This window comes from Sphaerodactylus townsendi, linkage group LG02 (genome assembly GCF_021028975.2).
Source record: "Sphaerodactylus townsendi isolate TG3544 linkage group LG02, MPM_Stown_v2.3, whole genome shotgun sequence".
Classification (NCBI taxonomy): Eukaryota; Metazoa; Chordata; class Lepidosauria; order Squamata; family Sphaerodactylidae; genus Sphaerodactylus; species Sphaerodactylus townsendi.
The window spans coordinates 113,093,245-113,110,412 of NC_059426.1; the positions used below are offsets into that span (position 1 = coordinate 113,093,245).

Sequence of the window (17,168 nt, forward strand, 5' to 3'; positions counted from 1 at the left end):
ATGCTAAATTGGTTCCAGTCCTGCTGGTTTGCAAAATAGCTGGAATGCAGTGTGTCATGTGGTTGTTTACCTTGATGATAAGGGAATGTTGGGATCGGACTCACCTGTGATTATCTGAGGTTCCCATTAAATCAAAAGAAGCAGAATAATACTTGTAAAATTGCCAGCCTGTGGCTGCATTTCATAGGGAATTGAGTCACAGTATTTGTAACCTTATTAGGAAATACTAGTTGTCATGCTTTTTTATATTTTTTGAATAAAATTGAGACTTTTTTCTGAAATTTTTATGTTAGGGAACATCTGTACAAGAAGCAAAAGAAGCGGAGTGCCCATTCCAAAACTAAATGCTATTAATTAGAGCTTCAAACTGAATTGATCAGTAGAAAAATCAAAGCTTTGATCAATTAAAGATTGCCCTTTGTGTTGATCGTTAGGACTAAGATTTCCAAGCAGTCTTCACAGAAACAGAGTGACTTATTCCTATCTGTGTCAGATTGGGGGAGGTAGAGATGGTGGCTTCATCCAGTTGTCCATCAAACCTAACTAATACTTTCCCTTTGGCTCATTCCGCACATGCAGAATAATGCACTTTCAAACTGCTTTCAGTGCTCTTTGAAGATGTGCGGAATGGCAAAATCCACTTGCAAACAGTTGTGAAAGTGGTTTGAAAACGCATTATTTTGCGTGTGCAGAAGGGGCCATAGTGTTCCTTACTTTAATAAGAACAACAAGTACAACAGAATGTGATGGAATTGAATGAATTAACATTAATTTCTTTAATTTGTCAGCCCCCCCACCCCCACCCCATTTCTGGCAGAGTTTATCTCTTGTGTCACTAGATTATTCCAGGCTATATTTTCTGAAATGAACTGATAACTACATTTTAATGTGGTTTTGGTTTGTTAAAACAAATACAGTGGTGTAAAACTGTTCTGATCCCTCATTATCTCCCCCTTCCCCCAGCACTCACTTGATATTGAATAAGGACCAATAGGAAAAATGTTCAGATTATGTATTGTCAAATGCATCAATCAGATGGAAACTTGGCTAGGATACCGGAAAGAAATTCTTGATTTGTAGCTTTGCTATGCTGAACTATTACAGGATTGCTTACCTGGTAAAGACAAGAAACATTCACCCAATCCTCATGGAAGTATACCTTGTAAAAGAAAAAAAATTGGAATTACCTGCTTTCTAATAAGTGATTCTTTTGCTTGCTTTAGTTTTGTGTTTTACCACTCACAATATTGTTTCCTCAGTGCAGGCTATTTACTGGGATGTATGAATATTGAAAACTTCCCTTTTAAAATGAAAATCTTTCATCAGATTATCTCCCCCATTTCTTGAAACAGTGCTGAATATTCCCCACCTTTATTTGTGAATATGCATATTTAATTTGAGATTATTTCCCCTCCCTGACATACTTACACAATTGAGTCTAGGTGAGGAAGACAGACTATAAACAAATAAAATAAAATAATTGCCCCTTTGGCAATCTGTTGGAAAACATGGTTTTCCCCCAGTTAAAGGATAGGCATAGAGAAATGCTTGAAGCACCAAAGATTCTTGGTACTTACCATTTAAAATTGACTAAGATGCTGGTCTGAAATACTATTACTCTAGTGCTGATTAATGTATTCCTGGGAAAGGGAGGAACAACGAACAAATTTTAGTCTAATTTTGATGTCAACTCTGATGATGGTAAATCTCACTTTTATTGCCAGTAAATGTTCTATTTAAAAAAAAATGGTGCATCTCAAATACTTGAAACTGATCAACTTGTTTGAATGAACAGGCATACAATTCAGGGACACATCAGTTTAGATATTAACTTCCTGACCATCAGGGCTTTTCGACAGTGGAATTCACTGCCTTGGAGAGTTGTGGAGTCTCCTCCTTTGGAGGTTTTTAAAACAGAGGCTGAATGAATATATGTCAGGAGTGCTTTGATTCTGTGTTCCTCCATTGCAGGGGGGTTGGACTTGATGGCCTTTGGGGTCTCTTCCAACTCTATGATTCTATGATAAGTGTTGGGCAATGATTAGTGATTTCACATTCAACAAGATGTGCACTACATTGATCCAATAAGACCTTCATTCTATCCCTTTCCTGCTATGTTGGTACTTCCCTTAAGTTTTACAAGAGTTGCCAATGGGTATAGTAGAATATTTCTAGTCGCCACCATGTGACTTATGAAGGAAAAAAGGGCCCAAATATACTAATAGGTATTTTTATCCCAAGCACCTGTGGGGATTTTTTTTCTTGTTAACAAGCCACTGATTAAATGGTGACCTTCTACACACTTACAAATCATATTATTTTTTAAGCTTAAAATGTTTCCAGGATGAAAACGAGATGTTTTTCCCTGTTATGGAACCACTAGCAATTTTACCTTTCTCAGAAAATTAAAGCAGTATCTAACAAACGGTTGTAGTTTTGAAAACTGACTGATGAGAGTGCTATCCAATTAGAATGATGCTCCAATTCCATGCTGACCTTGGTATTAACCTACATATCTAATAGGCTTAAAAGCAGGTTCTGTACAGAAACAGAAGAGCTTGCTTTATTGTTGCTCTGACTAAATACAGATCTGCTGGACATGATTTTTAAATGATAACTGTTCCTACTACTATTCTTTGTTAATTTCTTTTTTCTTTGCCACAGAAGGCCATTAAGGATGTTGTCAAGTGGTGGTCACTCAACATAGTTAATCAGAATTGGCTATTTCCTCTCTTTGCACAAAGGGAGAGACCACTACAAAGGGCTATGAGACCTGATAATTTCTCTTGCTCTGTTTTAAAACTTACTCCTTTTTTTTCCTACTCCTTTTTTTTCTTGAAGTGGCTCCTTCAACACAAGATACCTTGGTATGTTACTGAACATTAATTGTACTACCTCTTTAAAAACAACCATCTTTGTTCTCCTGGAGGGGGTGGACATCTGCTGTGGGTGATCCAGATTCTTGTGTCCCAAGTCATCTCGACACGCAGAGTCCCCCTTCTACAGTTGGCACATCTCATGGGCCTCCTAATTACCTCCATAGACATGGTGCAATTGGGCCGCTTACACTCCCGGGTCCTCTAGCAGTTCCTTCGACCGTACCAGTCTGGCATCATGTTCAAGTGGGACCATCTCCTTGCCATCACACCTGCTTCTACGGAGCAGTCTTCGCTGGTGGACTCTGAAGAGGAATCTCAACCAAGGAAAAGTTTTCCTTCCCCCTCAGCAGAAACAAATTATGGACGTGAGCCTGCAGGGTTGGGAGCAACCTTGGGGACCCAGATCACCCAAGGCACCTAGACAAATGAAGAGGCTTGCCTGCCAATCAACATTCTGGAAACGCGAGCGATCCTCCTGGCTCTGCAACATTTTCAACCTCTGATCAGCCATCATCACGTATTAGTCTGCACAGACAATGTGTCCGCCAAGTATTATATAAACAACCAAGGGGGATCTCAGTTGTCACAACTTCATTGGCAAGCATTCCTGATCCTCTCTTGGGTGGAACAACAGCTGCTGTCCCTTCAAGCAGAGCATGTGCGGGGATGCCTCAACACCAGGGCAGACTAGCTCAGTTGGCAGCAGATCCAAGAAGCAGAATGGTCTCTCAACTGATCCATCTTCCTGGAACTTACCAACAAATTCGGCAATCTGAAACTGGACTTGTTTGCCACTGCAACCCTCAGACCCCACAGTTTATGTCTCGCTTTCGACACCCGAGGGCCACGGCAGTCGATACCCTATCTGCACTCTGGTTGGAGGGCCTCCTCTACGCCTTCCTTCCAACACCTATCATTCCCAGGCTGCTCAGAAGGATCTCTAAGGAAAAGGTGACAGTCATCATGGTCACCCCCTACTGGCCAAGACACCCATGTTTCTCGGCCTTGAGGGAGTTAGCGGTATCTCCACCATACCCACTTCCCCTGATTCCAGACTTCTGACACAAGGACCCATCTGCCACCCCAACCCAAGATGGTTGCGACTGACCATGTGGCTCTTGAGAGGTGGCTCCTGTTGAGGAAAGGTTACTCCAACAAGGAAAGAGAGACCCTGCTGTCCTCCCGATGCCCCAGCAACCAACAGGATCTACAATGCACCTTCGCTGGTGCCACCCCAGAGGAGTCGACCCAGAAAATCCTTCTATTCCAGAAGTCCTAGAATTCCTCCAAAGTGGCTTCGACAGTGGCCTGCGTAGTGCCACCCTTTGCCGTCAATTTGCCGCTCTCTCTACAGTGTGGCCCATCCGGTGTTCAAGCTACGTGTCACCCGGATGTGGTACGTTTCCTATGGGAAATTGCTCAATCTCAAACCCCCACTCAGCTAAACGGGTCTCTGAACTGCGGGCCTTGTCAATCAACTCAAACATATGCATCTTTCATAAGAATAGAGTGGTCTTGTGAACCGATCCCACCTTCAGACCAAAAGCCAGCTCTTCCTTCCAAGTTAACCAACCCGTAGTTCTTCCAACCTTCTACCCTCTGCCTTCCACAGATAATGAGAGACTATGGCATAACCTAGATGTGAGACGTTCCCAGAAAGCTTTTATCTTCCAGATGGAGGACATCAGACAAACAGAAAGAGGCTTCATCAAAGGTTTTTCAGCTTTGGAGGCTCAGATGTCAACTGCAGCTATTAGCTCGACTCTCAAATTTTGCATAGTCGAGGCTTTCAAAGCAGGAAACTTTCCAGTGCCACCTGGCATTATGGCACACTCTATTCGAAGCACAGCAACTAACGCAGCTTTACGCAGCCAAGCTTCTGTGGAAGAGATTTGTCGGGCTACCATTTGGTCGTCTTCTTCCACGTTCGTCAGACATTACAAGATTCAGTCCTGGTCAGCGGCTCAGACGGCCTTTGGACATCAGGTCCTGGATCATGTTTCTTCTAATTAACGATGCCCCTCCCATTAGGGACACTGGTCTAGGAGGTCCCACAGCAGATGTCCTCTGCCTCCAGGAGAACAGTCCATTGGACTCTTACCTGAAGGGTCCTTCTCCTGGGGGCAAGAGGACATCTGGACCCTCCCTGTCTCATTAGTTACGTTTTCATTGTTCTTATGTTTCCATGTTCTGTGTTGAGCTGTTACATATGTTTAAGTATATTAGTTTACTACTAGGCCAAAAGTGTACTGGCCAAAATGGCACCCAGGCTCAGCACAGGAAGTTGTTTTTCCAAGTTCCTGCTTCCTGGTGATGGGGTGGAGAATCACCCACAGCAGATGTCCTCCTGCCCCCAGGAGAAGGACCCTTCATGTAAGAGTCCAATGGACCGTTCTATGAGCTCATGCCTCTGCTGAGATGCATCAGATTATTTTGGTGGCACAATGATATAGGTGAATCTCTGGCATAGCTCTGGTCTCCTCAGACATGTGTCCAAGCATAACATTACTGAGTCTTTTCAGACATCTGAAAGTTTCATGAATCAGTAATCACAGTATGCCTAGCTTTGGGGTTTACTGCCAAGTGGTCTTAAATGTACCTTTAAAAGCAAACGTGCAGATATCTGAGCAGACAATACTGGCATATCTAATAACTGGTTATTCAACTGTTACCTGTTTTTGTTCCTAGCAGTTAACTAGAGAAAGGGTATGCATCACTAGAAACAGCTGTAAGAGTGCATGTACTGAATTAATCAAACCCTACTTGAGCTCTGATATCTTTAGTTTTGGCTGGCCCTGAAAAATTCTACCCAGCACCTTAGTAAAATTTAATCCATTATCAGAATTTACAGTACTGTGTGCTAGAAAAATGGTGTATTTCCTTTATGTGATAGGCTAAAGAAGAGTGTTGTTGTGGCGGTCTACATTCTCTTTAAGGAGAAACAATGATCTTTTTCATAAGGAAAGTGACCTTGCACAAGTAATCTATTGAAGTGATTAGGGAAGGGGAAGATCCCCCCCCCCCAAAAAAAAAAACCCTCCTCTGATTTCCTAACAAATAATGAAACAATGGAGAAGATGCATATTCTTGTAGTTTTTTTTTTCATGTGGCCAATTGTTTCTATGTTTTCTCAGGTTTTATAAAAGGAGAAGATGGGATCTGGCTGCCTGAAAGTTACAAAGTACTTCCTTTTCCTCTTCAACCTGCTTTTCTTTGTAAGTATCTTGCATGTAGGGTTTGTGTGGCTTGCCGAAGTTAAGCTCAAGTCAAATTTTAGTAGCCCAATAAATTAGAGAATTATAGTATTAGTAAGAAGATGTAACAAATTCTGGGGGGAAGAGGAAACTGCATGCATACTTTGAAATATCTGTAAGCTTCTATGCAGTAGCCTTCTAACAAGGGTAGATAGATGAAGACCACATTGTAGTAACATTTCTGAACCAATTAAATAATCCCAAAGCATTCCTTGGATCAGTGTGAGGGAGAGACTTGGAACACTGGAGTGGGTCAGTTTTGGAAAAGCATTTTCCTATTGGGCTTTGGCAAGGGCATATGGTTGACAGCTTCCTAAATACATTCTGTTCTGGAAAGGGGTTCTAGATTGCTATATTGTGTTATACCTTAAAATGATGTTACTTATTCCTGGTGAACAAAACCAAAATTGGCCAGGCTATCTACACTGCAATCCTAAATATAAATAAACTTTTTAAGTTAGTAGATTTAGAAAGTATAATTCTGTTTTGGACTGTACTGTTAGTCTTCTCCAACAACATAAAAGCCTATCCTGCGCAAAAATGTGTGAACAGCTACAGAAGATTCTTCGTCAGACTGAGGAATGCCTGTAAGTAAGACTTGTGATTTTCGGCACTCCTAGAGCAGCTGTGGGCTTCATTAGTCAGTTTTATGTATGTGGTGTTCCTTATTCCTAATAGCTGTACATAGAACAGCATGTGCTGAAAGAAAAAAAAGGAGGCATGAGAATGTACAGTATGAAATAGAGTATTTTTAAACATATTATGTTGCAAATCACTGTCAAGATGTGCAAACAGGTCCACTTTCAGAAAAGCAGAGCAAAGTACAGACTGGAGAGTGGCTGACTTCACAAAGTCACTGTATAGCAGAACTATTTTTATCGTCCTGTTGCAGGGTCAGCAGAGGTCACTCTTTGTAATCATCTCAATAAGCGTATTGCTTGCTTCCTTGAATGTTTACTTCTGGCACCAAATTCCAGGGTAAGATTTCTAAAGAAAGACTAGCATCTTCCAATATGCCAGTGAATACAGGGGTTATTCAGCTGTTCACATCAAAATATTAAGAACCACCTTACCCACCCTTCCACTCTGCACATTGTGCCCTCTTCCACATTAACAGGCTTCATATGCTCACTTCTCTAGCAATGATGGTGTGAAGGTTCAAGTGAGAAAGGATCTGATTTAAGGGGGTGAGGCTCTGTTACTATTACTTATTGAACATTACTTCTAGTTGCTGGGGCTAGGAGCTGCTACTATCTTATATGTCTCAGACTGTAAGAATAAGGGTGAGCCCCATATCATTTGTTATATAAAAACAGCCAATCCGACAGTACCATCTTAAGCAGGGTTTTTTTTAATAGTAATGACAAATGTTGGGCATACTGGTTTCACAATGGTTTAGCTTGCCTGGTTGCCTAGTTGTAGGAAGCAAGTTTGCAAAGGTCAGATGTCAAGTTGTTCTGAAAGCTTGCATTGAACAATGCACTGCTTAACCTGTATTGTCTTCAGTCTCCCATGTACTAGAGAATGCATCACCTGTAAACAAGATTTAACTTGCATAACCCTCCTCAAAATTTGTGCTTGACTTCAGTTGGTCAGTAAAATGAAGAGCTATGTCCTCTTGCATTTGGGGTGTGGGAGGGTGAGACACTCCAAATTGATAGTCCTTTATTGTTGTTGTTACTTCCTTTAACATATCAGCCACTGTTGGAGACAGCTTTGGCAGATTCATAGGTACGACACTGTGTAGGGGTGACTTGCCTTAATTGTGAATGACTGTCTGGCAAGTCATGTGTTATACTGGGAAAGTACTCTCAGAAGTACTGAGAAACTGCCAGTCAGGAGGGCTTCCCTTTTTTATGTGTCCTTTAGTGAACTTCCTATTCAGCTGCTTCTGCCTACAGTGTCTGCCTCTTCTGTGGAAGCAAACCTAAAGTGCCTGTTTAGGAAGCAATAAAAACAGTATCTTTCTCCTGTCCTACCACATCTGAATGATCTGCCAAAGTTTCCACAGTGGTGAAGTCACAGATGTCCACAACGACTAGATTCTTTTTCCATCTAAAATTGAAGTATCAGTCATTATCTAGACTCTCTCGCTTCTCAACTGACTCTTTTAGTTACACACTGAAGGCGCATGATTGTTTAGAAGGGAGAAGTTGGTGTCTTGTATGCCATCTGTTCTGATTAGTGTGAAGGTTGTGCCTCATCTCTTGTTCTAATCTACTGTATCCCTCTTACTGATGTTTTCTTTGGCTCAAGGACATCTTTCATTGGCAATTGTCTTGCCAAATGAGTGAAGGAATTTACCTTTACCTACACCTATTCACACCTACACTCAAAATTAACCCAGCCTTCCATCCTGGGGTCAGTAAAATGCAAACCCTGCTTGCTGGGAGTAAAGTGTAGACGTTGAAGGCAATGGCAAACCACCCCATAACCATAGACTGCCTAATAAATGTTGTGACGTGATGTCATCCAGTGGGTCTGTAATGACCCAGTGCTTCCACAGACCTTATACTACTCTGGGGGCGGAGTAGAAAAACCCTCTTTCATATACTTTTTGGGTTCAACTTCTTCCATTCATCTTGCTTCCTCTAGGATAAACTTACAGGGGAAAAGTATCTTATTTCCAGTTGTAGTCCATATTTCTAATGTATGCAGTAGTGTCTTAGCTGCTAACTGCAGGTACCTTCCAGCTTTGACATTCCTTTTGAAATGCTCTGCATCCCTAAATAAGTGACTGTTTAACAAAGGTGTGAATTAATGGCTCCCTTTTCCTTTTGTTACCTTTCAATCATGTAATATGTAATACCACAAGAGTCTCTGCAGAAGAAGCTGGCCTAGATGGTGCATCTGGAACACATCTGGAGCTGGTTTTCAATTTTCTTTTGCCATTACGTTTTTTCTCCCTCTGTTTGCTTTCCTTCCATCTCTGAGTAATCAGCATTCCAGTTAATGCTTCCAGGGACCAAAGGTCATGAATGGCTTTAGCATATAATAGAAAAAATCTTAAAGAGCCATTGCAGCAAGGACACTAGGTATGACTAAGGCATCAAAATCCCTGTTGGAGATGAAGTTCCCATCTGTCCCCTCCTTTAGCCTCAAGAGGGAGTTGGGCAGCTTAAATTTAAGCTATGTTTAATGCTTCAGGGACTTGACTCTGCAGTGCAGCAGCTGCTTTGCATGCAGTCCCAGGTTCAATCTGTGGCGTCTCCAGTTTAAAAGATAATGTAGTAGATAGATGATGTGAAAGACCTCTACCTGAGACTCTGGAAAGCTGCTGCCGATTGGAGTAGACATGAGACCAGTGTCTTTCAAGGACCTGTGAAGTGCCTAAGGCAGGAGTAACGTGATTCTCTGCACAGGACTGCCTCCACAACAGATGAAAAGGAGCACAGGTGGGAAAAAAGGTATAGAATCCAAGCCACAATCTGACCCTGGGTCCCAGTTTGTAGCTTAATTCTGGCCTGTTATACGCAGCCTTTTAGTTCAAATATAGCCCTTCTTAGTCTCACAGTCATTCTAAATTCATCAGTGCTGTGCTAGAACATAACCTCAGATGTGTAATGAACTATCAGGAAGATAAGTATCACTTTTTCCACTAGCTGAGCTTGTGCATTGTAACATACTATACTCATCAACTGAGCAGAACCTGCGGTGCCAACTGTGGACCTCACTCCTGCTTTCCCTTGCAGCCGTGGTCTCTTCTTTTGACCCTGCTGCTATACAGATGCTGCAGAGCTTCATTTGGCCATCAACCTGGAATCTTCATATTTTTCATCAGGAACTGATCCTCTTGACATTCACTCATTCCTAATCCTCTTGACATTCACCCTCTTGACATTCACCCATTCACTTGAACCAGTCATCCTTCCAGCTTATAGCCATACTGCAAACCGAAGTCCCTCTTGTCCCATTTCAAGTCAACACTGATCCCACCAGGACTAATATAGGTGGTTAATGGAAAAATTCAGAATGACTCAGGTACTGGACTTCAGCATTTATCATGGCTGTCTCTGGTATTTAGCAGACTGGAAAGCTAGGGTCCTGAGGAATGTTCATGGGGATGCAGCCACAGAGGTAATATTTTTATTCTCTTCCACCAAATGTACCCTTGAAGGCTCATGCTAGAATCCATAAGGGAAAGGTAATACTAGGGAAGAGTAGCATTGCACACTTTATAAGGTGTACACAATTTTATTTTATGCTTTATTGTCTCTTGTCATATATGTGCTGGTATAAATAAAGCACACCTGCCTGCTGCATAAATTGTGAAATGGTGCAGGGGATGGGCTGTATGCCAGGTGAACTGGTCTGGCTCTGCCTTCTATAAAAGAGTTGCCATAGAGACTTTGAGCTTGCATTCTCAACAAAGGACAAGAGGGTGCAAAGGAAACTTGATCTGAGTGGGGTGAAGGAAGAAAAAAAGGTACTTTACAACGGCCTGTGGGAAATGCTTTGCTCTGTAGTAACCGTGCTCATCTTCTCACTGCCACAATGTTTTAATAAGCTAGTGGGGATTTTTCAGTCTTTGTCTGCTTCCAGTCTTTGCATGTACCCCCTCCAGTCCCCTTCCCTCTTTTTAGCCAGGCAAGCCAAGCATGTTGTTTTGGAATCCTGTTGGGATGCTTCTGAGCTGACAGGAGGTGGATCAAGTTGTTTGGCTGAACAAGCTCAAATCCAAACAGAAAAGTATTTTCCCACATTTTGCACAGAATGGGGGAGAGTCTCTTGAGGGAGATGATTTGCTGAAGAGGAAAGCAAGCAGTGGAGGATAAGCGGGGGGGGGGGGGGGGGGCTGGTGGAATTCTATTTGAAGAAGTGTTTCTGATAACGTCTTTGCTGGACTTCCCCTGGCTAGGCCACAGGTGACAGGAAGCAGCTGGTCTCTAGATACTCTTCTCCTTCCTCTCCCCCAAGTTTCTTCAGCACTGACACTACCCCAAGCCCAAGGGAAAATCTTGTTTTTTCTTCTTCTTTTTTGCAGCAAATCAAAAACGGTAAAAAAAAAAGAAGCAAGGTGACTGGAGACAGCTTTATTGTCATGTAAAGCCCCTACACTTTGCCATTAAAGTTTCATCAGCAGGATCGGAGCTCCTTTTGCTGAACCTTTTTACAGCAATTAACAACAACAACAAGCCTTTATTGGCATGCAAAGCAGGAAAAAAATTCAAAGTAAAACACGATTTTAAAACGTAGTTAAAATTACTAATTTCCAGTATAACATTTGCAACAGTCTCACAAAAGAGCACATCAGAGCTGTTCAGGAGGTTGGGTATCTTGTAACACTCTTGCCACTGAGAGCACTGCTAAAAAATGGAATTCATGTATTTCAGGCATATCTTATCATATTTAGGGGATACAAACAGAGTATGGTCAAGTGTTTCAACCGTAGCCAGATCACAAGAACAAACCCTTTTATAACATTCTATATTCTTAAATCTTCCCTCCAGGAGAGCTGATGGCAGCACATTACATCTTGCAGTAGCCAAAGCTCTCCTCTGGGTGGGATTAATCAGCAGACAAAGATATGTTGCCATAATTCCACGCTCGCATGGGATTAATAAGGTAGTCGGGGAGCAGGTTGTCTTGGCTGCAAGAGTCAAATAATGAAAATCAACGTCCAAGAGCCTATTCTTAACTAGTCTGAAGGCTTCCACCTTTGTGAGCATAAGGAGTGATTCCAAAGGGAAACCAATAGCTTCAACCTTTCTAAAGATCAAAGTATACCATTCTGAAATAAAGTAATCTGATAACAGAGAGGGAATATAACTATTGGATCCCACTAGAAAATGTATATGCAGCCAATATTTTATGGGCCTTATCCATGCCAAGGTTTCTAGAGTTGTTTGGCCCATCTCTATGCACAGTGCAGAATAAGGCACACAACTGGGGAGCCCCATTAGTTTCCGAAGGAATTTGGAATGTAATAAATTAAATGATTTATTTATTGCCGAAATCCAAATAGGGGAACCGTACAGTAACAAGGAGCCAATCCTAGCGTCAAAAACCTTCAAGGCAGCAGGAATATATTGATTGCCTTTACTGTAGAAAAAGTGGTATATTGCTGTCATGTTTGTATGTGCTGAGGTAGTTACTGCTTGTTGTTGTGAGGACCATGACAAATTATACCTATCGCAAATGCCAAGATATTGGAAATATTTGACCTGCTCAATTTTGTGGCCCTTAGTTCGCCAGGATGTGGGCTTCCAACTCTTAGCAAAAATGAGAACTTTAGTTTTAACATAGCTAATTTCCAGTCTGTTCTCTTTGCAATAATTAGCAAAACTTTACAGCAGTTAGAGTTCAGCAAAACAACTCTGATTCTCCTGATAAAGTTTAATAGCGAAACGCATAGGGGCTGTACATGACAAAGCTGTCACCAGTCACCTTGCATGTGGGTGCTTGGTGTAACCCTAATGTGTTGCTTTTCTTTTTGCAGCTTCATGGCATCTAGCTCAGTGGGAACTGAGCCTATCAGCATCCAAACTAGTGTGTCAGGCTCAGCAAGTCATTCTGCTTACCATAAAACAACAATTTTATAATGTTGTTCAAGGGAAAGTATCTTATCCCCGTATTAAGTTGTTCCTGTAAAGTGTCTCCCCATACTCACACAAGCATAGGTATTGTGATGGAATAAAGTCAGACAATGAGGAATGATAGTCCATGTATGAGAAATAGATGTGACAAGGCAGCTACAAGGTTTAAATCATATCTTAGAGATTCATATCAGACTTTCTGCTGAGACGTTAGGATCTTTTGAGCTTTTTTTTCTTACCTATGGTACTTCAGTTGGTAAGCCTGCCTTAGAATGCCCATTAAGCTCATTTTAGGATATCTAATTCCAGTGCCTAAAGCAAGAAAAGTCCACTGAACAGTATTGTCTGGCTGTTTTGTTCTGCTGCTCTCTAGTGTCAACTTTGCAGGGGCCACACCTTGTCTACAGGCCCTGTGAACAGATGAGCTGCGCTGACTGCTTTTTGGACTACTTCATTGCCTTTCAAGTTTGTCTAGATTGCTGTGCCTCTGAAGAGAGTTTTGTAGGTCAGCCTTGGGCCAGTGAAACTCCACATTTCTGCTGACAGCATAAATTACGATGTCTTTAGTATCAGACCAAATACGTATTGCTTCACATCATTCTGGTTGGAGAATGTTAGCATTCATGTTCTTTTTTTTTTTTCAAAAGTCAAGAAGCTCTTAAAGCTTCTGCTTTGCCCTCTTTCTGTTGAGCAAGTTGGCATGCTGTGAACTCTGCATGCTTATTTCAAAACCTCCTGCAATGTATTTAATACTTAATTTCTAAAATGATAGTGCAGCTCAAGGCATCCTCTGCATGTTCTGTGCTCTAGCACTACAAATAGGTATGCATTTTCTTTCTCATGCAAGACAAGTCATTACAACTGTTCTGTATTTCAATGGAAATACTCATATTTAAAGACCTTTTGGAATCTCCCCATTAAAAAAATTATATGCTGTCTTTCTAGAGACTTGTTGAAGATAGCTTGCAAGGTAAAAATAATAGAACAATAAAATACCAAAAAAATCAAGTGTGAAAATCAATATTAAAACAAGCTAAGAGCCCATTATGGAATATGAATATTTTTAGCGTGGAAGCAGTCCATAACAAATATGAAACATTTCCATTATAGGCCTGGGCAAAGAAAAGTCTTTTGGTCTGCTGCCTAAGCCAGTGAAGTAGGTGTCAAATGAGCCACAAGGAAGAAAGACTGTTCAATTTGTGAAAAAAACCTTACCTCTGGTTACCACCTGGCTCACTTCTGCAGATGAGGGCATACTACAGCATGAGCAGAACATCTTAACAGTCCTTCTAGGTCATAAATGATTTGAGGATGGGTTTCTTTCTTTCTTTAATAATATGAGTTATATGCGTCTCATTTATCTTGAAATTTTTTGATTGGATGCTTATTCACATTTGTTAATTTTAATCATCACTGCATGTTGCATCTACCACATATGATAAAAAGAACCATCCACTTTACATTTGCAACATTTGCAACTTTTGGAATTTGTGTCCATCTTCTCAATCTCCTTTAGAGAGATGTACCACCAATAGAACATCTTGTACTAATTTTCTCTAAATATTTGGCTGGCAGTAAATTTTATACCTTTCATCCATAAGGTTTCCTATTGATGAAAAGATTAAACTCGTTATAGTGAAAGGAAAGTGGTAGCTCATGCATCAAGAAGTTTTGAGGGAACTGGGGTCAATATGCCATGGCTGGGGTCTATATGCCATTATAACTAAACTATAAACCATTAAAATTAATTATAATTAAACCTCTTTATGCCCAGTTCTGGTGATTGTGCCACCTTCATACCCAAGCTTCCAAAGGTATTTCTGGCCCCTCTCACAAACTCGATTCTTCAGTAGATAACTTTTTTGGATTTGTTTTATCATGAAAATTAAACAAAATTCCATATTTTTAAATCTGTAATATGTGTCTACCTGTTTGCCTTTAGGCATGATCAAGTTAGATGCTCACTGTGTGCCTGCGATCCACTGTATTTTCTCTACTGCCTTTCTAAGTGTTGATCACCACCTTGTCTTTTGTTTTTCAGATCTTGGGTGCTGTGATTCTGGGCTTCGGAATATGGATTATGGTCGACAAAAACAGCTTCATTTATGTTTTGCGTAAGGCGATGTTTTGTTGCTCTTGTCTTTTTCCTGTATGGCATCTTGTATATGCCCAGTAGAGAGAGCACTATCCTGCTAAATAAACTGCAGAAAAAAATCCTATGTGAATTGGCAACACATCTGTAGATCCCAGAGCTGGCTTCCTCTTAGATTCAGAATAACTTTCTGTAGCTAATCAACATTTTTTTGGGTGACTTCTGCCAGGTCAGACTGGAAGCATTAGCCTTGAGAAAATCTCTACTGTGGGCTTTGGTTCTACTCTTTGGCTCTCTTCTGTAAAAGTGTATAAAATTTAAAATGACCAAGTGAATGTATTTTTTTTAATGAAGTTCTTTCCCATTTTTGCTCATTTAGCTGTTAGTATCGAGATGTCTGCTGCAGTATACTTGCAAGGAGGAATGACACAAAAAGGATTGTTTGAGAATTGTTAGCACAGACTGTTTCTGCTTTTCATGCTGTAGCCATTTTTTCCAAGAGTACAGAAATGATAGAGGGCTTGATTTGTGACCTAGATTCTCCCCTGTGGTTTGGAACCGAAACTCATCACAGAATGGTCTGAGCGGCTGAAAAGAGTTCTCCAACCCACCCACTAAGGAGGCACTGATCTGTGGGCTTTTGTGCTGCCAAGGACTTGGAACCTTCCTGTGTGTCAGCTTTGTTTAGCTCTGATTTCTGGCTTGGAATTAAACTGTGCATGCAAGAGAAGTTCTTGCTTCCTTTCCTTCTTGATATTTGCAGATGAAGCTCTTTCCTCTCCTGTTTCCTCTTCCCTTTTGCTCTGGTAACCTTAACAGAGTCTGGGAAGGCTCTTTACTCAGCAGGGCATTCCAGTGTGTTGCCAGAGAGGCCTTCCCCCATCTTTTCTTGTGCTGCTTTGGCATCTTTCCCAGAGTAGGGGAAAAGATGGAGCAAGAGGGAATAGAAACAGTGGAGGCCTCCTGCCAGCGAGGTCTGCACAATTTTCCTTGAATAGCAGAGACGTGCTGCAAACTGTGGGCTGTGTCCAGACTCAGTCTTTCTGCTATGATCTTTGAAAGGCTTTGGCTATACAGTTGGAAAGGAAGGCAGTGTAGGGTGTGTTGCATATAAAGTCAGTTTAGCCACTGGTAATATTACATTTGCAGTGAGCCCTTCAGCTCTAAGATTGTTTGCATAAAATTCTGTTGGAAGACTGTTGGTTTCATGGTTACCTCCTAAATGTGCAGAGTGATTAAAAGGTAAATGTGTAAACTGTTTTGTTTTAAAGACTGCATTTCTTTTCTGGCGCCCATAGAAACATCATCATCATCATTAAAGACTGGAGCATACATTCTCATTGGAGTTGGGGCTGTCACCATGTTAATGGGGTTCCTGGGCTGCCTTGGAGCAGTAAATGAGATTCGATGTCTCTTGGGACTGGTGAGTGATGTAGACCAAGTCACTAAAATGCAAATGTTATCTACAGTTCTTCCTAGCAATAGTTGGTCTAGAGACCAGCATATGTAGAGGTGCTTAATCTTTAATAGATACACTTAGCAATGCCAGCAAAGCAACAGAAATTTGATAAGGTCCTTATCTTTTCATTTTTGCTCATCTTCAGTATGAGGCCCCAGTGTCACAAGGAAGAGCTTACTGTACAATTTTTTAAAGATTGTTGGCAACCACGGCAACTCCTCCAGTGCCAGCTGCCACGAGTTTTCTTTTTGGCCTGCCAGGTCTACCCAATATGCCCTTATGCCCCTAAGCAGTTATGAAGATATGCAGAGGTGAAAAACTCTTACAATGTGAAAGATATTTTGGATTTTTGAAGGGAAAACAAACTGATTCTGTAGTTTCAGATGGTCTTTCATATATTTCTGTTTCATGACCTTTAGGATTTGCATGGCATTGTTGTTAAAGTGTCAGACTAAGGCCAAGGACAATTAGGGTAAAATCCCCAGTCTGTTATGGAAGTTCACCTGGTGACTGAAATTCATCACAATCTGTCTAACCTGCCTCACAAGGTGGTGAGGATAGCAGGAGCATAACTGTCTAAAATGGCACCACGCTTTGGGCACCACTTGGGCAAGTCATGTGGGGGTTGTGTTGCTATCCACCTTCCCTCGCAACTGTGTAATGTGGAGTTCGGGAGCAGGGGTATAGTTGAATCCATGGCTTGGGTTGAGCTTTAAATAGCAGGCTTAAATCCTGTAGTTTCAAGCTGGCCAAGCTGAGCCCAGCATCAAACAGGCCCACCCTGTTCCAAACCCCGTGTGGAGTTCAGGGTGGGGCAAGCCCACCCTAGCCGCCTCAGCATTTAACTGTACCCTGTTCCCAAACTCCACTTGGACTTTGGTCTTGGTAGTAGCTGCAAAGGCAAGTGACTTAGCAACACACCTCCCACTGACCTGCCTAATTGGCACC

General features: G+C 41.5%; 1 protein-coding gene across 1 annotated transcript in view; it reads left to right on the forward strand.

The window, feature by feature from the left end:
- Positions 1-17,168, forward strand: part of CD82 (CD82 molecule) — a 52,296-nt gene that overhangs the window by 17,106 nt on the left and 18,022 nt on the right. Inside the window, exons 2-4 of the mRNA XM_048485791.1 lie at positions 6,014-6,094; positions 14,711-14,783; positions 16,060-16,184. Coding sequence (XP_048341748.1) covers positions 6,032-6,094; positions 14,711-14,783; positions 16,060-16,184 — 261 coding nt within the window. The 5' untranslated portion in view covers positions 6,014-6,031. The remainder of the gene's footprint in view (positions 1-6,013; positions 6,095-14,710; positions 14,784-16,059; positions 16,185-17,168) is intronic.